Below are 24,241 nucleotides of genomic sequence, written 5' to 3'. Positions count from 1 at the left end.
ATCTCGAAGGATGTGCCCAAATCTGGAGTCTGTGCCGTCTTCTGGGATATAAAAATATCACAAAAGACAATTCCAAACAGCGCCTGGCCATTCCGCCTCTCGAAAACTCCCTGCTACAGTCAGGATAGGAAGTTTCTGCTCACAGCGCTGGCGGCAGTGTGCTAAAAAGGGGAGCGTTTCACCCAAGCATCATTGCTTCTGCTATTCTTGTTTCACGACGGCACAATATTGTGCCGTCATTCTCCTTCTATGTAACGCAGAATAGTGTCAATTCAGGTTTGTTCAAGCCATTTTACTCCCCTTCTTGTCTCCTCCTGCAGTTACAGCTACCATCTTCCGGCGGTGCTAACCTACGGGTCACCTGGTCCGAATGGCACGTGGAAAAATGGTTTGATGGCTGACATCGCGAATAATGTAAGAGAACGTTTGTTTATTTATTTTTAAATGTTGCAAATTCACAAAGCCCTTTAGCAGGGTCGGATACAAAATACTGCAAAGTAATATAGGCAACAAGAAGGCAGTATAACAAATATTCAAAGTTCAAGAACAGTTAAAAACTGAAACAATATATATCATGACATACCCCGACATTGTAGTGCTTATACCTACGTCGCATTTACAGATGCAGGTGTGAGTAAAGTCTTGCCTTCCCAGGTCGAACTGCAATTTGAGCTGTATGGCTGACACTATGTCTTAAGCCGAGCACCAGAAGGTTTTTCACCATGTTACTGAAATCACCTTGCATCAAAACAAAACATTGATATAGTTATTAGAAGGGAATCTAAAACGCACGTTTCTAACGTATGTGGAAAATTTGATTTACTGACAAGGAATTAGGATGTGTTTTAATACATGAAGGTCCCAGTGCGTCACATTTTACGTGTGATAGGTAAACCATGAATGCACGTCCCCATATAGGATCTTCATCAGGATGCCGAATTTATTCTTGGTCAACTCTCGCGAGGGCCCCGTTACGCATCATTTTCTTAGTGAGAAACTTGTATATACCCTTGGGATTGAGAAAAACGGAAGTTACCATAAAGCTTCATACGTTACCAAACTATACTTTCATGCTTCAGTAACGGGGTCGCCTGAAACGACTTTGTTTCAAATGAATCTGTGGAGCACTTTTTTATTGTGTCACTTGTACATCTCTCTAGAATTGAGATAAGTGAGGTTAGCATAAATTACTATAGATTGCGAAAACATTTTCATACTTGTGTAAAAGGGAAGCCATTATAATACAGTTTCAAATTAATGTCTAGAGCACCTTCTAATGCGCCACTTGTAGATCTTGATGAAGGGAGCCTGATCTAACTTCACACAAGTAAACGTCTAGAGCAGTTTTTACTGTGGCTTTTGTAGATATCCGTAGGAGCTAAAAAATGGAAGTTAGCAAAACGCTCCATTCGTTTCAAAACTATACTTTCATGATTTTGGGACGGGGAAAACCTGATGTGACTTTCCTGCAAGTGAAATTCTGAATCACTTTCTTACTGTGCATTTGTAGATCTCTGTGCAATTGAAAACAAAACTAGGTTAGCGAAAAGTTCTCTACACTACGAACACATTTTATTCTTCTGTGACAAGGGAAGCAATCTGATTGTTCAAGTGAATCTCTGGAGCACTTTGTTACTGTGCCGCTTGGAGACCTGTTCAGAATTCAGAAACACCGAGGTCAGCATAAAGCTATAAACATTACGAAACCATTTTCTTGCTTTTGTGACAAGGAAAGCCTGATCAGATTGTTTTAAGTGAACGTCTGGAGCACTTTCTTACTGTGTCACTTGTAGATCTCTCTAGAATTGAGAAAAACCGGGGTTAGAATAAATCCATATAGGGTACGAAAACATTTTCATGCTTCTGTGACAAGGGAAGCATCTGATTGTTTCAAGTGAACGTCTAGAGCCCTTTCTTACTGTGCAACTTATAGATCTGTCTAGAATTCAGAAAAACCGAGGTTAGCATAAAAATATATTCATTACGAAAATGTTTTCATGCTTCTGTGACAAGGAAAGACTGATCTGATTGTTTCAAGTGAGCATCTGGAGCACCTTTTTACTGTGCCAATTCAGAAAAACCAAGGTCAGCATAAAGCTCTATAAATTACGGAAACGTATTTATGCTTGTGTGACAAGGAAAGCCATCTGAGTGTTTAAGTGAACATCTGGAGCGCTCTCTTACTGTGTCACCACATGTACATTGCTTTAGAATTCAGAAAAACCGAGGTTAGCATAAAGCTATTTGCATTGCGAAAACATTTTATGGTTCTGTGGCAAGGGAAGCCTGATCTGATTGTTTCAAGTGAACGTCTGGAGCACTTTCTTACTGCGCCAGTTTAAGATCTCACGAGAATTGAGAAAGACAGAGATTAGCACAAAGCTCTATCCATTATGGAAACATTTTTTTGCTCTGTCACAAGTGAAGCCTGTTCTTTGTTTCGAGAACATATGTGGAGCACTTTCGAACTGTGTCACTTGCGGCTCTCTCTAGAATTCAGAGAAGCTGAGGTTTGCATAAAGTTCTACTCATTATGAAAACATTTTCATGCTTCTGTGACGAGGGAAGCCTAATCCGAATGGTTCAAGTGAAGATCTGGAGCAATTTCTTACAGTCCTTTTTATAGATCTCCCTACATTTTAGAACACCCGAGGTTAGCATAAAGCGTATACATTACAAAAACATTTTTATGATTCTGTTACAAGGACAGCCTGATCTGACTGCTTCAAGTGAACTTCTGGAGTACCTTCTTACTGTGCCAATTCACAAAATGGAGGTTAGCATAGAGATCTATACATTACAAAAACATTTTCACTCTCTCAGCACGCAGACATCACGCCACTTCATTGTACGATAACCTATTCGTAGGTATTGTAGACATGGCATTTACAATGATTGCTTGTTAACATCTGGTTTTTTCCCCATTTTTCTTATACAGTTTGATCATCCATTTTAATAATGAGTGAATATTGGCTCGCGGATGCCATGTCAAGCAGAGATGCAGTATAGGGGCGCTCAGACAAGCTGGTGCACATTATTCTGTGCTGTCCCGAGCCTTTCAGTCGAAGACATACTGATGTATTTAAAGGAATAAACTGCAAACAAGAATATTTATTCTCATAATAACAAAGTATCACCTAAATATCTGAAGGGCCTAAAGAGAAAAATTTCAAGATGCTGAGTTTAATGCGATAAGCATCTTGATGACATCCTTTTCCAGGAGTCGGAGCTTCTTTGATCACATCAGATCGCTATTAAACCCCCTGAGGCCCGCATGCAGGAACGACCATAAGGCTGGGTTAAAGTGGTACTATATATGAAAATTCAAGCAGCATTTCACAAAGCTTGTTCGCTTAATGTGTACTATGTTAACGCTTTAAAGAATTCACAAGTGGAGCCACATACGAGGGCTCAACGAGTTCATCTTACATCCTGAAACGTTGAGATTAAGTACCCCCTATAAATTCATCTCCTCAATAAACTCGCGTACTCATTCTGGTGCACGTAATCGCCGTAGCGGCTGTCTTTTGCCATATACAGTTCTTTGGCCTTCTTCATCATCATTGTAGTTGGCAGCGTGTGTATATATATCCTTCAACACTGGCCACTGCAAACGCTTCGCTTAGCCCAATCGAGCTGTCAATCATCCCCCAGTCTAAATCAAGTTGTTCCTGCCTAACAGCCCTATCTAAACTATAATAAGGTCTATATCTCTCTCATCTGGGAAGTTTCCCAAAATAGAGGAACCAAGACCGTAACGCAGCATTGTCCACAAGCATCAGCGTCCATGTGGATAACGCCGGAAGAACGTAATTTTGTTGTCTTCTAGACAGTACTGGTTCAGGAATTGACTGAAATAGGAATGACGTTTCTAAGCGTTCATTTCTTAGAAACTGAAGCGTTTTGATCCCCTATGTCAAATTACTCTTGCAAACGCAAGTTTCCAGAACACACACATTTTATTGTAGTGGCTTCGTCTGTAGATTGTAGGTAGAGCAGACTATAGCTCCTTCTGTGTTTAATGAATCCAATGTTGATTTGTAATCCAACACCCCCTACAAACATTTACCTGCGCCTAAAATTGGGCTTTATTTATCTACCTGCTAGACAAAGCCTAGCCGAACAGATGCCATAGCTTGTGAACGCTCATTTGGCTTTAATGTATACAGTGGCACCGTCTTCATCCTAACCCATAGTGTACATATTCTCCGTCCTTCTTTCTGTTCCAGGTTATCGATATGACGTTCCCAGGCGTTGCGAGAACTCCTGACCGGGACCTTCTCGCCGACCCAGCACCACCGAACCTTCACATGGGAGTTGGAATCTTGGCAGGCAGAAATCGAACTCGGGACACCAATTTGGCTGGTTATTTGATGACGTTTGACACACAGGTGAGCGAACGGGCGATCTTTCAAATGGCGTTAGCAGTTATTGTTCACATTTTATGAATCTGCGCCGGTTTCTCCGGGGCGATCATGTGACCACTAAGGGCTTCGATTAGAATTCCTTGAACTCTGAAGTCGTCACCATGGTGGGCTGCCACCGTAGCCACAAAATATGTGGCCACCCTGTAGCTCACCCTAACTGACGTTATGCCACCCAAGATGGCGGCCGCCCGAAGGCCCGCCCTAGGTCAAGTGATGCCACCCAAGACGGCAGTCAACCTAATTCCACCCTGGTCCCACCCCTAAATGGGGCGTACTAGGGACGGTTACCATTGTAATATATATATATATATATATATATATATATATATATATATATATATATATATATATATATATATATATATATATATATATATATATATATATATATAATGCTTCGAAGATGACGAAGCGAGCAGTGCCGCGGGGCGGAGCGCTTGCGCCAGGCCCGCTGGATATTAAAGCATATTTCATCATCATGTCATCACGTCGTTCTGTTTCTGTTGTATCGCCGTGTTCCATCGCTTGTCATGCCACCACGTAACATTTAGTGAAGGTGCGGTTCATCCCCATTCTCGCATCCTCGCCTTGCACTGTCGAAGCCAGCCGTACGCCGGGTCCATCTGCCGAAATCCCGTGGAGATCGCCGCCCAGCTTTGCCCCAGCCCTTTTTGCTCAGACCCGACCAGCCGCTGTCCCCAGCCTCGTCCCCAACTCTGACCACAACACACGACGACCGGGAAGAGCCCAAAACCGACCCTACCGACCATATAGACCCCACGACAAAGTGACCTCACGACCACTCAAGCGAAGACAGCACCCCCGCCCAAGCCGTTCGGCGTGTCCGTGAGCCTTGGCCTTCGGCAAACGGTGAAGATTGGACTTGATGCTGCGGTGCAAGCATTCTTCCCATCTTCGCATTCATTGTGGTGTCCAGCGTTTCATGTCCCAATCCTGTGTCTGTGTTCATCGTCACGCCATGCATTGGATTTCTAGCAATCAATCGGGGCGATCGCTCGGTGGCCCCGGGTAATGCTACGGAGATGGCGAAGCGGGCAGTGGCGCGGGGCGGAGCGCTCACGCCAGGCCCGCTGTCCATTAAAGCATATTTCATCGTCATGTCATCACGTCTTTCTGTTTCTGTTGCGTCGCCGTGTTCCATCGCTTGTTATGCCACCACGTAACAATGTATACAAACATACATATAAGTATATTTATTTTATTTATTTATTTAGGAATACTGTCAATCCCGGGCGGGATCGTTACAGGCAGGGTACAAAACGCATACAAAAAGTCAGACAATATTTGGAACATGTTCAAAGGCAGGGACAATCATTTAAAATAAAAGGAAGATTGCGGTCAGAAATAAACGAAGCAAGACAATGATCAGTGTACAGTAAAAATTACAGTGAACTATTGATACATGATACATTGATACATATATATACTGAAACATGATGTCAAACAATTTTCCCGATTATCTATTTCATTCAAACAGTTTCGAATGGTGGACCGTCCTTCTTCATAGTAGAATTGAGAATGGAGAATACGTCCGCGCATTACATCGGTAGCATGACCGCAGCTAGACAAATGTAAAAGGTAATTATACCTAACAGACAATGATTAAACCTGTGCAGTGATTCAGAAATGAAGCCTGAATGTGTATAAACAGGCAGCAGCAAAATTACGCGTTGCAATGCCTAATTAGGTTTGTTTCGATTTACCTAAGCGTAATAGTTCAAATTAAACCTCTTTAATGCGAAACCACTGTCGGCCTGGGACGATGCGTTTCGCCGATATCAAGATTCTGCCTTCCAGTTTTACCCCCTAACCAAATTTTCTTTGAAAAACTAAGCCTAGCTTTAGTTGTATGATTATACTCCTGGTTAACATTAGTGACCATAACTTCTGTGTTTTAATTAGCAAATAATTGAAACAAAGCTAAACTTACTTAAATGCTGTGTAGAGACGTGGCCCTCTCGCAAGTTAACCTCGGACCTTGTTATGGCTAATAACTCTCGTTTTTTTTACCTTACTTAGCATTCCAGCTTGCATAACACGCAAATCGCAAGTACCGTCTTTGCCAAAAGTAACCAGGCTGATCCGAAGGCTGCCGGAGCAAGCGCGCGGCCGTGTGGCGGCGTTGCGCTCGGTGTGGCTTATCGGGGCTCGTCAGCTTCGAGGGTACAACAGCTGACGTAACTTCGTACCCTCACTCTCGCCCATTGGATGATAAAAACTAGGTGCGTATGATGTGCGGGCTGCGGTTTCAGGCATGCGAAGCCTGGTTGTGACCAGCAAGGGCGCTCAGTATGCGACGGGCCTATTCGCTCTTCTCGGCAAATGCAGAAAACAGAAAAGCAGGTGATAGCAGATACGGTGAGCCTTGGTTGTTCGTTTTTAGGACGAATATACGCTAGGTTTGCCTGACAGTGTTGCCCTGGAATAAGGGTTCCGCGAACGAGAAAGTAATCATATGCATCTAATAGCTAAGCGTGAGAAAGGTTTCATTATAGTTCGTTGCTTAAAACAAAACTTACCTACAAGCAAATGCAAGAATTGTTTAGAATCAATCATTGCATTTATTTATACACAGCCTCCTCAAAGGGTTAACACAATTTTGCAATCCTAAAAGAGAGATAAGGTGGCTTGAAAGGGTTAACAAGCTCTCCCATATCTTTGTACCGGAGTCATGGTCCTTAAACTGGCAGTACGCAAGGCACCCCCGAGAAGGCACATTGAAATTTCGAGGTGGGTTATCATTCTCTATTTTACAGGTGCATCAAACACGCCGGAAAGCGCAATTGTGCTGGTACGTTTCAGCAGCGGAATACAGAACACAAGCACGTATAATTATATAGCAAGAAACGCGACCTATAATATGGGCTTCTGGGCTGTTGCCGAGAAGAGCGAATAGCCCCGTCACTATAACGAGCGCCCTCGCTGGGCACAACCAGGCTTCGCACACGTGAAACCCGCAGCCCACACATCATACGCGCCTAGTTTTAATCATCCAACGGGCGAGAGTGAGGGTGCGAAGTTACGTCAGCTGTTGTACCCTCGGAGGTGACGAGCACCGATAAGCCACAGCGAGCGCAACGCCGTCACACGGCCGCGCGTTTGCTCCGGCAGCCGTCGGAGCAGCCTGGTTACTTTTGGCAAAGACGGTACGTTTATAAGACCGAAGAAAATATACAGCAATTTATTGAATATGTTTTACATACAAGAAAAATCCTTATTTATTAGTTGTATAAGCTGTAAAAAACTTACAACGGGTATTAAAATCAATTCTTTAAGAGCATACCTAATCTGAAATCTTGGGTACGAACTTGCTAAATATGGATAGTGTAATTTGCCTGCACTAAGTGAACAATTTAGAAATGAAATTTTTCTCAAACACTGTTTCGCTTTCAAGTGTTGTGCATGAAATTAGACATCACAATTGAGTGACATCATAGAAGCATAAAAATCGCAACATAATAGTTTTTGTCCAGAAACAACCATTTAGGCTTCTGCTGCAGCTCAGAACAAAACATTGGCTTCATTTAAGTTATAAAACAGCGAATATCTGGCAGCTCTTTTGTGTGCAAAGTGACAATGTAGCAACTTGTGATGACTTAGGTCTCTTGCAGCAACTAGAAACTGACAGTGAAGCTTCAGGATGAAAGGCAATGCCATCACAAATTACAAAGCACTCGTTGAGTGGCGACGATTTACTTTTTCTGGTCCATTTTATCATTTCATACGTATCACTCTAAAAAGCAATTACGGTAGGTATGTTTTTGCTTATTCCCCGTTACGGTCGAGCGTAGGATATTCCCTATACTGAATGGAACAATTAGTTTCAACAAATTACAGCAAGTATCAACAATATTTAATGTATTCTGTCGCTCCTGTGTTGACATGCCTCTTCCACAGGTATGGATGATGCTTTTGCTTTTCCTCATTCTTTTGAGCATTTTGATGGCCTTCCTGGACGTTGCATCTGGACGAATGCGTAGAATCAGAACAGTAGCAGCCGAATCCTGGGACAAGTACTTCTGGACACTCTTCGAGAACATGTTTTGTGAAGGTGCGTGCTAAAATGGTAATATGCTGTTGGTATGCAGTTAGTAATTTAGGGAACGTAACAGCACGATTGCATGGAAGCCGAGGACAAGAGAGTATCAACACACCCATAACTTTTAATGAAGTGCTGTTATCAACTGCGCGTCCAAATGGTAATTGCTGGATTTCAAAGCCCCATTACTTTTTTGGAGCTTTCTTCATTGCGACTGTCAGTGCAAAAACAAGCGAGCATGAACTTTATGAGGAGTGTAACATTGCAGTTCTAGTGTGTGGGGGGCGAATTTTGTCTTCGTTCTGTGAACTCATGCAGCGAGAGCTCTGCACATGCTAGTGCCGGAGTGTGGGCCTGCGGCTACTCTCGATGCCAGATCCACGGATTGTATTTTTAAAAACAGCTGCACCTGCGACAATCCGAAAGAAAGCAGCGTTTTCGTATGAGTACAATCATTTGCGATGATTCTAGGGGCATTTCGTCTCACACAAACAGTAGTGATAAGGCTGGGTGCCAGTGAATTTGGGCATTAATTGACGTACTTTTTGAAACGTGACGGGCGTATTGCACGAAATATTCACGTATTACCTAACGCCACTAAATGGTTGCGTTAGGCGCATGCATTCGTACATTGCAACGTGCAAGGGTAAGGCACTCGAATTCTTGTTTCAGTTGGCACCGTCCATCCTTAATTTGCACTGGCAGGTTAAATGGTGTATCCCTGGAAGACGTATACAGCACACTTCTTGATACGAATCGATCTTGCAGCGTCTGCAGTAATGCCGGAAAAAACTGTGCTGCGGATCGTCATCGCAGTCTGGTTGTTGGCCATCGTGGTTCTCATGAACGCCTTCTCAGGGCAGATGCGCGCCTGCCTTTTGGTGAAAAACAAGCTCGAAAAAATCAACACGGTGGAAGACATAGCTTCGAGGCCTCATCTAAAGGTTTACGTCCTCAAGAACAGCATCATCTCCCATCTGTTGGAGGTAAATGCACACAATGGGGATTTTAGGTGGTAGACGGAAATTACGCTCCTCGAGATGCAATCCATACTGGCCAAGGAAAATTCCAAATATGCGACATCTGGGAATGGAATTCGAAATGAAAGGAAACAGAGTTTGTTAAAAATGTACGTGCATGGGTATAGACCCTCTAGCGGCCCGTCCGTTATTGTGTTGCCTTCACTCAGCCGACACCCGTAATGTGAGGAGTACCTAAGTGAAACCCCAGCGACATTGTGCTTTCCTGCATCACACTGTGCCATACTTGCTGTTAGCAACGTCATGTTCGTTGAACCCCAAGAACGTGCATGAGTTTGCCATAGCCTGACTACTAGATGACGATTCTGGCTGGGATTTGAGTATGATTTCCGTCTTTATTTAATGTAATACTGCTAAGTGCAGTTTTGTTTATAAATTACAGGTTAGCTATGCCAGGCATAGGCACAATCAAGGAGGCTAAATAATAGCAACCGCCAGAAGTATATGGAATTGCGGATAGATTTAGCTTGTCGAGATGTCTATTTTGCCTTTCTTGCAAATTCATTTACGAATGCTGGTGGACGACACGGAGAAGATGTATAGACGATTGGATTGCTTTACTTTTTTCCACGAGAATGCCTGGTGATGCCCTTTCTTATGCATTTTACGTGTCTACCGAAAATGATAATTAGGGTAAATGTTGGAAGAGGACGCTCCCCAAAACATGGCCAATAGACGTTTAACAAAGCGCCGCAGGTCGCACGAACTGTTTGGATTTGCCGTTGTGTTAAGCGCGGCATGCAACAAACGGCATCAAAAACCGGACTCCAACAAACTGGCAAAATTGAAGGCCTGGTAGGAGAGCAAACCAGCCTGATGTTGATGCATATATGTGGAGGCGAAAGTAATACTAAGCGGAAATGATGCACATAAGAAGCTGTAAAGACTAACTTTAACCGGCCGATCAGATAAATGCGAAAGCTTCCGCTGAGGTTAATAGCTGAAGTGATGGAAAACACGCGTAGCTCCCATCGTCGCACACACCGACGCATTGTTGGAGGGTTAGTAGTCCCAATTCCCTGAATAGGAAGGTGGTGTGCGTTTTCAGCATACCTCAATTGGCTGCTCTCTCCGGGTCGCATTAAAAAAAGTCGCGAAAGTGTAGCACGCGAGAAGGAACCGTGGAGTGACGTCGAATCAACTATTCACTACTTTGTCGGAACCACGTGTCAGGTTTCCTATTCAGGATGTCCAGCCGAGGATAAACCGTTGCGAGGAGTAGCGGATCTCCTATAGGCCCTTTTGAAGTGGGCCATGATGATCATTCATGAATGACCAGGCTGATTAGGGCCGACAAGGCTCTAGGAATAAATATTTTTGAATTTCCACGGTGTCGGTGACTACGAACCTGCAAAAGGAAGCACTATTGATCGTTTGTTTGAGTGCGAGAACTGTGCTGTGGACCGCTGCGACTGGATATGGGGCGAGGGCAAATGTTCTTGGCCCAACCACGCTGTTTATGCTTAGTGATTGGAGGGTTCAGGCAAAACGGTGGGAAGCAGAGGTGTAAATGGAAGGTGCCGAAGGATAATTTTTTTTTTCTCGTTCAGATGTCATCTTAGATTGGTACGCTGCACTATCCGCTCTGCCAAATTGGGAGTCTTTTTCAAAACTGACTTGCTATTTTCAGTGTTTGCAATGACTGTGCAAACACATAAATCTTTTTGAGCAAGCAATAAATGAGAAACTACAAGAAATAAAAGACAAATTCAACTCATATGCATCAAAATAGAAAGAATGGAAATATAGGCAATTATAAAGCCGACCAGCTTACGAAAGCAGCCTGGAAAATAGGTGAAGCACGGTCACCTATCCCAAAACAATGCATATAATAGCCCTTAAAGAAATTGTTGAGAAACTGAACATCCTGTAGAGAGAAGACTAAAAACGCAAATGCATACGAGTGAAACAGATATAAAATACACATCTACACAAACTGTTCTAGTAATCACTACAAAAACGAACATAATCGTACGCAGTTTCCTAAAGCGCAAGCCATTTATAGGCAAGGAAGTTGTTCATTCTCACTGGGTTGATTCGACACTCCAGGCAGTTTCAATGTGCAAGTGTAGGAAAAATTGGTATATTTATTTATTTTCCATACCCTCACTCATCTAGGGATTAATAAGCAGAGTGGGGTTACGTAAATCTTAAAAACAAAACAGCTGTCTTAGAAACAAGCCCAAACAGAATTTTTCATAAGAAAATAAACACAATAAAAACACTAGCAAATTGCTGATGGCATAATGTAAGCAGTATAACATTTTTCAGCAATAACGTAGGAGACCAGAAAATTACAAACAAAACTTCATTAGCATTAAAAAGGGATTAAAAGAGAGTAATAAACGGCTTACATTTAAAGAACACTAAACAAAGCCACGAAATGAAAATACTGACAATGGCGACGAAAGAGATCGAAATCATTTATTCACAGAGTGTCTACGAAGAGGTGGTTCCAGTCATTTGATACGTGGCATCAACGAATAATAAAGCTTTTTTTTTTGTGAGCGGTGACTAACGTGCACTTTGTGCTGGTGACCAACTCTAAAAGGAAGGTACGTTTGCGCTGGTGTAAAATGGCTGTGCAAGTAGTGATGATGATAAACCATGTTAAATAGAGAAAAGCGAAGCAATTTCCGTCGAAGTGACAGACAGGACAGGGACAGCCTGGCCTTTATAGTAGTAATTCAGGCGATGCGGTTATAATTAGAAAAAATGAACGAACAGTGTTATTCTGAATAAATTCAAGAGCAGTATTCAAGGTAGAATCGTTATAATTCCAGATTGATGTTGAGTAATATAGTTTGGAGCAGACGGGATTTATAAAAGTGTAATTTCATTGGAATCGGAGTTTTAGTGATGTTTTGCCGCAAGTAAACTAACGTGCGCTTAGCATAGGTATTTATGGGGTGACTATGAGCCTTTCAATTTTATGGCGATATTAGTGGGCACAAAATATTGATACGATAAACAGACCCAAGTTAGACGCTGTACAATGTGTAGTTGGACCTACACCCTTACGCAAATATGGACCGACAACACGAACACTAAAAATTATTTTTCTGCATAGAAAGATGCACCAGAATAGTTGGCTTCAGCAAGATGACAAGCACATCAGTGAGGCTTCCCTATGCATGTCTTAAAAGAAGCCGCTTCACGATAGAAAACGCTGGCATGCAAATTTCTCAAAACGCGTAATCTCTCCACGTTTACAAAAGAGTGCACAACCTGCACGTCTTGATATGCTCGCCAGTTTGAATTTTGCTATTTAATTGCATTGGCCCCATTGTGCATCGAATAAAGATGCTATTTAGGTCTATTTCGAGGGCCAGCCTGTCACCATCACTGTTAACTTCACGATATACGACACAGTGGTCGTCGTAGAAGTGTATGCGCGATGACATGCACTTTGGCAGATCGTTAATATATGTATATTAGAAAACGTGCAGAACTCAGAACATAGCCCAGAGGCTCTCCCGACGTTACATTTATAATTGAGATTCAAGGCCGCTATTATTACCATATTGAGAACGATTAGTGAAAAAACATTTAAGGCATGTTATTTTGTCAAAATCCAGTTTTAGTGCATAAAGATAAAGCATTAGGAGTTTGTTGTTAACTTTACAAAAGCTTTAGCAAAGTCAAGGAAAAAATAGTCTATATTAAGATATGTTGCCTGATATGGCATTTAATGAATGAGTGAATTGTAAGAGCTACGTTTCACCTATGTGAGTGATCGAGAAGTACCGTATTGAACAAAGGTGAAACTAAATTGATAATAAAATGTTAAAATATATTTCAACTTAAGATGCGTTCCAAGGGTACATGAATGCTTGTTTGCGAAATGTGTCGATAGTTTAAGACGACTCTTTTACCACACCTATGCAAGAAAACCACCTTTGTGGCCTTCCATTGCAGTGGTAACATATCATGGTAGAGGGTGGGCTGGAATACTTTAGCGAAGTATAAACAACAGATTTTAGTCTGTTTAAGGAACTTGTATATAATGTCACAAGCACAAGAAGAGGATATTTTTAAAGAATCAATTAATTTTAAAATGCCGGCAGGGTCAGTAACTGGGTCTGTAGGTACAGAATTGCTACAGGGAACATGAAATGTTGCGGTTGCAGTGGAGAAGCAAGCGCTATTTGAAAACACAACGTTAAATATTGAGGCACACTTGACCGAAGGATTGGCTCACCACAATAATTGCTGAAAACAATCTGGCGACCACAATAATTGCTGAAAACAATCTGGCGACTGCAATTGGGAATTACAATGTTTCAGAATTGGTTTGACTCAAACAATATTAGCGGCACAGTATTGCTAAAAATGTGATCTTTTTCTTAGCGAAGTGTTTTTTATAGTCATCTTCAACCTAGCTGTACTTTTCAAAGCAATAAAAAGAAATAAACATCTTTGCATCACTAAAAAGTCCTATTTTTTATTTAAAGGCATTTTAGGGTGTTTGAGTGCCAGGGTAATTTGGTGTTATACCAAAGGCTTCTGGTAGGCACGTGCGCGTCTTAGCGTTTTTGAACTTGTTAGTGAATAGGTTCCAGTTTTCGTATACACTTCTATAAAACTGTTTGATATATATACCCAGATATTTACTAAGCTTTTCATTGATCGCATCCTACTCAACTCTGCTGCAGTTTAGGATAAGTTTATTCTCCCATGCATAACGTTGGGGACAGAGAAGAGTTTTGAACTGAAAAAATAGATGATTGCTTTGTTTACATAAGTAAAAATACTGCACCAAATCTTTGTATGAGGGCTTAAAATCAAATCTAGCATATTGGAGCACTCTGCGGTGCGCAAATAGGGTACCCACTTTACTTACAGTGTGAAGTTAAAGCAAGCACATATGACTAAACATAAATATATTTTAATGTAGCAGGTTTAACAAGGGAAAAAGGGCCAAACCAGTCAATATTGGAAACCAAAAATCTCCTAACAAAAGTACTGAAAAGGAGAATAGCGGTGCAGAACGTAGGTCTGATTGTCATGCAAGTTCTTCACAAAATTTGGTGCAACGTTTGGTGGCCGGTTGCAGTTACAAAGTATGAAGTGTAAATGTGAAATAGTCGCGCAAACCTAAACAACTTTTAGATTAATTTCAACACTTAGTTGGAAAAATATAATGCTCTGAGATAGAGCTATCAACGTCCCAGCGTCGTGCCAACCTTTTCTGTCATAATGATTCACATTATAGGCTTTAGGGCATTGAAATATTTCGGAATTGTGAATGCTCTCATAAAGCCATGTTTCTTTATTACGTGTATTTTGTGAATGTCTTGCTAGGCAGTTTGGCACGATGGACGAGGGTCTGCTCGATTTCGTGCGCACTGAATAGTCTCCGGAACACTGTTTATTTATTACCAAAGCTCCCCCTCTCCCCCTACCCCCCCCCCTCCCCATGTTGTCAGCGTGTCCTCTTGGTTTTAACACCGAGCAAGGGCTGTTGTTGAGCTTAATGGTTGTTGAGCTTAATGGCGGAGTCTCAACGATTGCAGCAGCTCACCTGTTCGTAACGGTGGAGCCACTCGTCAACGTCCTCTCAGGTTGTGCCAGCGAAAGGAGGGGGTTCCCGGTGTGGTGGATAAAGGGCGGATGTCGCCTGACGAAGAGCCGAGAAGCTCACCTATGGGGCTGAAACGTGGAGGCTAACCAAGAGAGTTCTACTCAAGTTGAGGACAACCCAGAGGGCTATGGAACGAAAAATGGTAGGGGTAACATTAAGAGATAGGAAGCGTGCAGAGTGGGTCAGAGAAATAACTCATGTTACCGACATACTAGTGGAAATTAAGAAGAAGAAATGGGCATGGGCAGGACATGTAGTACGAAGAGAGGATAACTGATGGTCGCTTAGGGTAACAAACTGGATTCCAAGGGAAGGAAAGCGTAGCAGGGGGCGACAGAAAGTTAGGTGGGCGGATGAGGTTAAGAAGTTCGCAGGGGTCAAGTGGATGCAGCTAGCACAGAACCGGGTTAAGTGGAGAAATATGGGAGAGGCCTTCGCCCTGCAGTGAGTATATTCAGGCTGATGATGGCCATGACGATGATGATCATGAGACGCAGTCGGCAGCGGCATGGTAACCAGCATTGGCCGGAGTCCAGCGAGGCTGCGGCTACGACGAGGCTCCAGGGGTGCATCGATGGCAGGGCTATACCGCTATATCTAAATGAACTCCCCAGCAAAATGTAAAACTCTGAACCTTTGACGTGCACGACGGGTTGCAAGTGAATAATCCTCCACGACTTATATGTCGTGGTCCGTTTATTTAAGCGTTGCAGAAAATGTTTTCGCGTAATTTTTTAGTTTCAATACCAGTCAGAAATTATTTTCGCCATAGGAACCGCCAATACAACCAGCATGCTCAATGCCATCGTGAAACAAATTTGGATCAATATGTTCTTTTAGCATAGCCATCAACTTAATTTGTTTCATTTTCAGTTTCCCTGTTATAAGAATGCAGCGAAAAATTCAATTTTTTTCACTTTAATCTGTCTTCCGTATCGTCAAGGCGGGCGCGCAAAACTGCATATTGCGGCGCAAAATTGCACAACACTTCTTGCTCATTATGTAGACCATACTCTACGTTGGCTAATATGTTAGTATTTGCCTAAACGTTCGGCAATCGTTCATTCATGCTAGCAAACTTTGCCTCTATTGGTCGATGTAATTCTTTGATGGCATTAAAGGCAGTTAACAAATCAGCCTGTCCTTCAGTTTGAACTTTTTACTTCTTTCAAGATCGCGCATGCGTTTTCGCATTGACTCGTCCCAGTCTGTTTTGTACGAAGACGCAGCTGTTGTCTGAGGAACAGGATTGCTTTCACTGTCGTCACAGCATAACAATGCTTGACTTAACCCGTCCGTACATTCCCAGATAAAATCACAAAGCTTAAGTGGGAATTAAAGCAACAGTAGCGGCTCGCTTCAGTGCTTAGAAAAACGTGAAGGTATGTTAAAAACCTTTACATAAAAATTAACGATGCGTTAGTCATGTTGTTCAATGCAACACACCAAAGCTCGCTGAAGTTCAAGTTCATGAAAACTTTACTGCCGTCGATGTAGAGGCCCCTCCGCTCCCTCAGGAAGACTCTCGGTGGCATCCAAGGGAGAGGGAGCACAGCAGAGGGACGTCTTTCTCAAAGCGTCCCGAGCCAGACGGATTACTCTAGCATGCTGCTTCGGCATCCGAGGTTTCATTCTCTCTGATTCTATCAGTATGCCCGAGAGAATCGGGGCATTCCCAAACGAGATGATCCTGATTGGCTATTATCCCGCATTTGGTGCAGAAGTTTGGTAGTTCCTCTCCCTTTCCATATAGATAAGGTTTAAATAATCGGTGTACTTGTAATTTTCTCCAGTCTCTGCACTCGTTAGGTGTGAGAGACCGCGATCTAGAGGCGGGGGGTCTAATCTTTCATTCCTGTGTGCAACAGTGATTTCTGCGTACGTGATGAACGGATCCTTCAACCCGGGTAAGTGGGATTCCACGGTCTCCCGGGTGTAAATATCTCGGGCGGGACGGTTAGCAGCCCCATGTCATGGACTCCCCTCGTGAGCCGGGACCCATATAATGGAGATCTCTCTACCCAATAGCAATTGTCCAAGTATCTTAAGTGCTTCTTTTAAAACTATCCCCGTATTAAAATTTGTTACTGCTATCCTACTGTCGCAAAGTGCGAATTTGGCTTCTGGTGCTCCTGCAGGCTAACGACAGAGGAGCCTCTTCCGCTATGAGCGAGTTTCTAATGTTGAGCAATGCGGTGACCCCCGCCTCGTAGTCCCGATTCATTACTGTCATTACGGTCGTTTATAGGGCTGAGTCTGCCCCTCATAGTCTTTTTCTTATTACTTTGACTCTGTGTGCCCTGCGCACCTTGTGTTTCGGTGCATATTTTTCAGAATTGGAACTGTCTTCAGTCTTTTTCGAACCTGAGCATATATTTCTCTAGTCACGTATGACAGCTACCTCTGGTTTTCCCCTGAAAGGGACCCGAGGTGATGAGGCTCTTTAACCCAGCTCTGGCGCATGCTGTCTTCGGCAGTGCGGCTGTTGCTGTGTGTCCAAGGAAAGAAGCCGCACTGAAACTGTCGAAGTACACGAAGCGGTAGCACCAGGTAGTAGGGCAAATAAAGCATTATGATCGCTTCTCGGATAAATGAACAATTTGCAACTAAAATTACGAAGCAATTATTAAAATTGTTAAGACTAAACCTACCAGAGAAAATAACTATAATATTGAAATTAACATAAACAGCAGAACTAATAAAAGAAATTAGACTAATAACATCTAAAGATATTACGAATGATTACGTATGTTGCATGTCATAAAGGCCCCTTCATCTCTTCGGCGGTGGACCCTCTACTGCGCATTTCGGTTTCTCGAAAAATCCAGAAACGGAAGTTCCGGCCTCGTCAATAAAAAAATAAAACACACCATTACGTTTTGTTTGAGCCTAAAGTGCAGTACGGAAATTGAAATTCACTATTGAGAAAATAGTTTTCTCTAATGAAATTATCTACAGTAAAGAGCTCAATAAATTGGTAGCATCCGTCGCGCCATCGTTGGCAGGTGGAATTTTTAACTTAAATATCGACGCGGCATAATTCCTTTAGAAGAGTTAAACGCGAGTTAAACGGCGATTGTTGCTGAGAGGTGCCTCTTACCGGAACCTAAAGGTAACAGACATTCAAAGACGACAGGAATTGATTACGGTGTATTTAATTGTGTAGAGTAGCCGTTGTCATACCGACACATCCTGGTTGTGTTCGCGGATGGTCTTGGGGCTATTAAGAAAATATACAACCTAAAGGAGAGCACACCACCACAGGTAAAATGTTGGTAATTTGTTGGAATGTTGTGAATAAAAAAAAAAAAAAAGCACGCACAAGAATCAGGCACATGGTATTTAACCGTTGGGCCGGCGACGAGAAGTGCGAGCTTTAAATGCGCTTTTATACTTTTTGATTGAACGTGATAAAGTTGGTGCGACTAACGCAACTGGAATGATCAGAGGATTACTGCTAGCAATTTTCATCCAGCAAACTATTTTTTGTGTATGCATTTCAGTTTATGTACTGCACAGTATACTCACAAGACATATAGATTTATTGATTTCATTTTTGTTGTTTTATTTTTAGTGACGCACCCGGAACTTCTGTTGCTGCAGTTTTCAGGGAATGGCAATAAGCCCCTCTATGGCCGCCACTATGAAAATTACAAACGATAAAAAAGCTAAAATGAGATGAGGAAAAAAAGAGTAGAATACAAGGCAGAAAACATATTATAGCAATGAAGGAGGGAAAATAAAAGCGAAGGCACTGGTAACGAGAAACAATCGACAAGGCATATAGCGTCTTGAATGTTGACGCTTCCCATTGGTGCGAGGGCGCTGGATGGCCAAATAAGCCTTCTCTATATATCTTTACTTCTTTTAAGGCGAAAGCTTTTAATGGGTCAAATTGTCGTGGAAAAAATGTGTCCCACTTTTGCGGCGGCTTTGATTGGCCGAGGCATGATGGCGTCATAGAGGTCTCGATCAATCACAGAGCACCACACAGTACGTTCGAATGTGTGCCTTTTATGGCCATATGACAATCAAGGATCAATTGCTAATTAGGATTTATTTAATTACTATTTATGACTCATCAAGTAATCCATTTTAACTAAATAAAGGTTTTTAATATTAACCTTCATAGAACTCAATGTTATTTACTAATTAGTACGAGTTGCGTAGCAAAATGCGGCACTCGGGCTTACACCATTCACTACATTAGTCGCTAAAGTCCCTCGTAATTTTTTGTATTTGGTTTGGCACATTCTAATTCGTTTTCATTATACCACTTTCCTCTTCCTTTCCTTCTATACTGAGGAACGTATGTGGAGTTGGTATTCCTACCTAGTGAAATAAATATATTGTCTTCATTAACAATGTGACGCAGCATTCTCAAGGCGTCGCCGAGCGGAAAGTGTGGAGCATGATTCGTCGCGACAACAGCGACCTGTTTGGACTTCTTCATTACCCAGAAAACATGCTCCGCGAGGTTCTGCAGGAGAAAGCGGTAGTCGTACATGGAAACGGGATTTCAGCATCCGAGGTATGCTCTTCTCTAACCATTTGCTTGTCTGCATTTTTCATTCCTGAATAGCTCATAAAATTAAAGCTCGAGTCATATAAAAAATTATAAATTATTAATTAAATTTAACAATACTGTCAAACTCAATTTAAGGAGTCCCGACATGTTATGCGCAGGGAGGAACTCATGCTCTGAAAATTTTTACACAAACTTAGCACACGTATTCTTCGTTTATTTTTAAAGTGAGATAATACATTCACGATAATTCACAGCAGGCACAGCCTGATGATAAACGTAGCCGCACTGATACAACAATTACATGATAAGAAAGAAAAAAGCGAGCGGAGGGAAGCGAGGGATTACGCAATGAAACAACGATGCTTCGCCTGCACTCATAGTGATATATAATCTGCCGTAAAAGTTTCACACTAATGTCACATTCTTCGTCCATTCAAACAGATAAAGTTGTCTTCCAGTCTCCAGCAATAAGATGGGATAATTGATAGCTCTACAAATCCAAATGCAAGCCACCTAATTTTGAAGCAATAGGGACAGCGGAACAACATTATGCAGCGATGTCATAAAATTGGTCCATTTGCCTCCCGCAACAGCCATGCATTCAATCTTGCAGGACCTCATGCTTTTATATGATAAACAAATGGTCATGTTGATGAGAACGCATTCCTATACCAGAACTTCGGCTTGGTGCCCACCACACTACCGAAAGAACATTTCCCCAGCGGAGGCGGATTTGGCCACCTTGGTTTCTCACGCCCACTGCTGATAAATTCTACACGACAATAATCAGGCCTATGAAGTAGCCGCAGCTACAAGGAATATTGGTCTTCAGACAAGCTGTATATGTGCGCTAAGCCTTACAACGTTTAACTATTCATCTAATTGTCTCTGGTTAATATACACACATGAAAAGAAAGTGGTAAAAAGTTAGTCCATTCGGAAGTAACAAGCAAATTGATATCGTCCTTTTATGCACAAACTGTAAATAATTGAACTGTTGGTGCTCTTAAGAATGAATATGACAGTCCATGGGAACAGGTTTTAAAGAAAAGAACCAATTCAGCATAATATTCACAGCGGTATTATGAGGTATATATTCTCACTGTACGCTCAGACGTACACATCAAAGGGCGCACAAATAAACACTAACGAAGCCTCTCACCAGGAACTGAACCTCTAGATTTCGTTCGAGCCGATATATCTATGCTTTACAACCACATGACTATGGCTGTCAACAAGCCTCCCCGCCCCCCCCCCTCCCCATGGCGGGGTCGAAGAGTACGTCTTTAATTTAAACAATTTGTTAGCGCTCGAATCACTGCTGTCGTTATAATCTGCCATCGATTAAAATGGGCCACAGTTGTATATAGCATCATTTTCAAAGCACATAATTTTTTTTTATTTTCATTTATCGCTTACGTTTGTATTCAAACGTGTTGCTCCTTAAGAAAAATCGTGCTGCTTGCGATGCAGTCTATTTGTACTTGCAAAACGAAGGAATAAACCCTGATGATAAAGACAGCGTTCCAAATTCCGGTATTAGCCAGAAAAGCTGGTTCACTCCGTGTACCTTATGCCCGGTAGTTACATAGCCCTGAACCACTGTGTTCCTCCTTTTTTATGCATATTGAACGCACAGCAACGGACAGCTGTGAGTCCATGAGAGTTGAAAACACATATAGAAGGTAGTGTTTCGTCTAGTTCTCCCTTGCTACCGGCTAGCAGCAATAGAGAACTAACCGTTGGCCTATACCACTGCTTCTTCAGGCGTGGCTGATGCTTACCCTGAATCAAATGAGCGCGTCGCTTATGCTTACCCTGAATCAGATGAGCTCGTGAATGAATGAATATGAAATGCAATAACTTGTATTTTCTTAACGCACACTCTTACAACTCCCTTTCAACGCGCGCTTAAGCTCGCCGTATATGTTACTAAGACGTCGATGACGTTGACTCCAAGAAGCTTCTTGTAAAGAACACTTTGTGTATAGACGGGCGACTCTGCTTTCACTGTTACTAGATGACGAGCGCTATTGCAGTCAAACTCTTTTCCCTCGAGTTTTATGCTGTGCTATGCCATGGTTCTTTACTTCGTTTGCCTTCTCAGTCATTAAGCGGCAGCCGTATGAGGCTATATTCCTTGGCATACGTCGATCGACAACTTAATCTCCTGTACCCACAGGGTCATCAACAAAAAGCAACGAAATTTGTCGACTGAGCTGCGCATTATTTGCATTGCTTTCTTGCCTCTGCCTCGCCGTCGGTCATTCGTTTTAGTATGCTGGTTTCAACGCTAAACACAGGTAGCACAATAAAAGCATTGATGAAAATTCTGGTAAAGCGTCACATTTTAGCGCTGATATGCAGCGGCTTGCTATAAGTAGATTTCTTCTGCTCCTGTCGTTAATAATTATTATCTAGTTGCAATAGCCTTCCCTGCCTTTCATTATCCTACCATGTTTCACTGAGGTATTTTGATGAACACCTATGTATGGCTTACACGCAGTAAGCGTCTGCATATTGTTTGCTCAAGCAGCGATAGAAACCAAATTCACTCCTTGAAAAGCTAGAACGGAAGTTTCTTATCTACGAGGCCTTCTGCTATTGGCTGCCTCGCGAGGTGCTTCCGGCCGACGGGCTAAATTTTCTACAAACTCAGAATCTAAGCGGCGTGACGAGCGGCAGTGTTAGAGCCACGTTCTGTTCTCCACACGGCGTCGTACCGCGGCGTTTCGCCAGGAATAGTAGCCTCATGTGGTTAGCGCCTTATTCTGTTCAGTTTCCTGGAAAGAAGGCAGAGCAAACCACCACACACAAAGAACGCTGTCATATACTGGTTTATTTTTGTCTGTTTGATGCATTTATAGATCGTCGCATCACATTTTAATTTGCGTACGGCAAATTTCCTTGCAAGAGGCACAACGTAGGTAAACTGAGCGACTGATAACGTATTTTGGCGGGCAACATTTGACCAGGGCCCGCTTGCACAAACGATGTTAAGACTGTCTTAGCTAAGTCCAGACTTAACTGGAGTCTTAAGGATAGGCCGCTAGCATGGCTGCTTAAGACTGGAGCCCAGACTGGGCTTCAGTCTTGACTTGAATAAGTCGCTTGCAAGATTACGACTCTAGGGCCGTCTTAGTTAAGACACAAGGACGGCAGGTACCTAAGTAGCGAAATAGGGGAAAGCAGGGACGTGCTGGCACCGTCCTAGCTTTGAGATGTAAACGTTGTCATTTACATCTTGCCGTCCTTGTGTCTTAACTAAGACGGCACTAGAGTCGTAATCTTGCAAGCGACTTATTCAAGTCAAGACTGAAGCCCAGTCTTGGCTCCAGTCTTAAGCAGCCATGCTAGCGGCCTATTCTTAAGACTCCAGTTAATTTCTGGACTTAGCTAAGACAGTCTTAACATCGTTTGTGCAAGCGGGCCCTGGTGTTTCTTAGAGGAAGTGTAGCAGAGCAGTTCAGGGAACTAATAGACATGCGCAGGTACTTTTGTCTTAGTCAGCTTATGAGACTCGGTCAATCGCTTTAACTTCTAAAGGGCAGGAACAAACGCTATAATCGGGATTCAGAGGACAGTTTAGCATGGCAGTACGATTCAACTCTAAAAAAATGACTTTTGCCTCTATAAGGACCGTTCAGCAGGAAATAGTGACTTCCCATGTGGCAAAGGATGTCGCAGGCAAAATGGAGTTCGGCACACCTTCTTTGGAGTAGCCGATGCATCCGAAGATCGGCCGATGGTTTCGAGCGGTATCTGCCACTTTTTTTAGAGGTGCATCCGTTTATAGATGTACAATTTGTAATAAATAGGCACCTAATAAAAAACAGAAATATTGCATAACAATAAAAGAAGGATGGCTGCTTTCATAATCAGGTTTCATAAAAATACGAATAGTTTTTGTTTTGTACTTTTTATTCCTTCCTACCTACACGGTTTGTGGCACTAAATGTTTTTAATCATATGGCTGTACCACCTGTCACCCTTTTAACTCTTTTCACTAGGCAACTGAAACAATAACTTTCGGTGGTTTTCTTTGTCGATAGGCTGGCAAGTTCTGCAGTGGTGAAGAAATTGGAGAATTTTACTTCGGAAATGAAAACTTGTACACTTTGATGATTGCAGCCTACATGAGCCGTCAGATGAATGTGACGCTTCGCAAGCGCATAAAATGGATGTAAGGCTCTACTTGATATTTCCTCCTCGCGAAAGTTGCATTCGCAATCTATTTTCTCCCTTACGCCATTCGCAAAAGATGGCAGGGAAAAACGATCATTTCACATACGATGCAGTAGTATGAAAGCAACTCTTTTATTTGTACTGTTTTTACGTTTCCCTGAAACTATGCGTCAAACCACACTTATTTGAGCGAGGAAGGATGCCATTTACACTACCAGTACGAACTTCTTAATGCAAACAAGTACACCTAACAAGCCTGAAGACACAATTGTCGAAGTAACTTTCTTATTCTGTTGCTTGGGCCCCTGCCAATTATGTCACGCTGAAAAACTCACAATGTCTTTGTAAGAGCAACTCGAGCGATAAAGTTTGGCATGAAAGTTAACTGAGGAACTTTTAGCAGTTTTACAATCCGTT

General features: G+C 42.4%; 1 protein-coding gene across 1 annotated transcript; it reads left to right on the top strand.

Annotated features, from left to right (window-relative positions):
- Positions 1-393: 393 nt before the first annotated feature.
- On the top strand, positions 394-23,826 carry LOC146189258 (uncharacterized). The gene is made up of 6 exons (XM_084603233.1): positions 394-414; positions 4,230-4,391; positions 8,346-8,499; positions 9,256-9,473; positions 19,487-19,642; positions 23,692-23,826. The coding sequence occupies exons 1-6, from the start codon at positions 394-396 to the stop codon at positions 23,824-23,826; spliced, it is 846 nt and encodes a 281-aa protein (XP_084459359.1).
- Positions 23,827-24,241: the final 415 nt, after the last annotated feature.

The sequence above is a fragment of the Amblyomma maculatum genome, chromosome 5, assembly GCF_055883805.1.
Source record: "Amblyomma maculatum isolate TAMU_Amacu chromosome 5, ASM5588380v1, whole genome shotgun sequence".
Lineage (NCBI taxonomy): Eukaryota > Metazoa > Arthropoda > Arachnida > Ixodida > Ixodidae > Amblyomma > Amblyomma maculatum.
The sequence above is the reverse complement of the archived record's forward strand: the minus strand, read 5'-3'. Positions and strand labels throughout refer to the sequence as shown.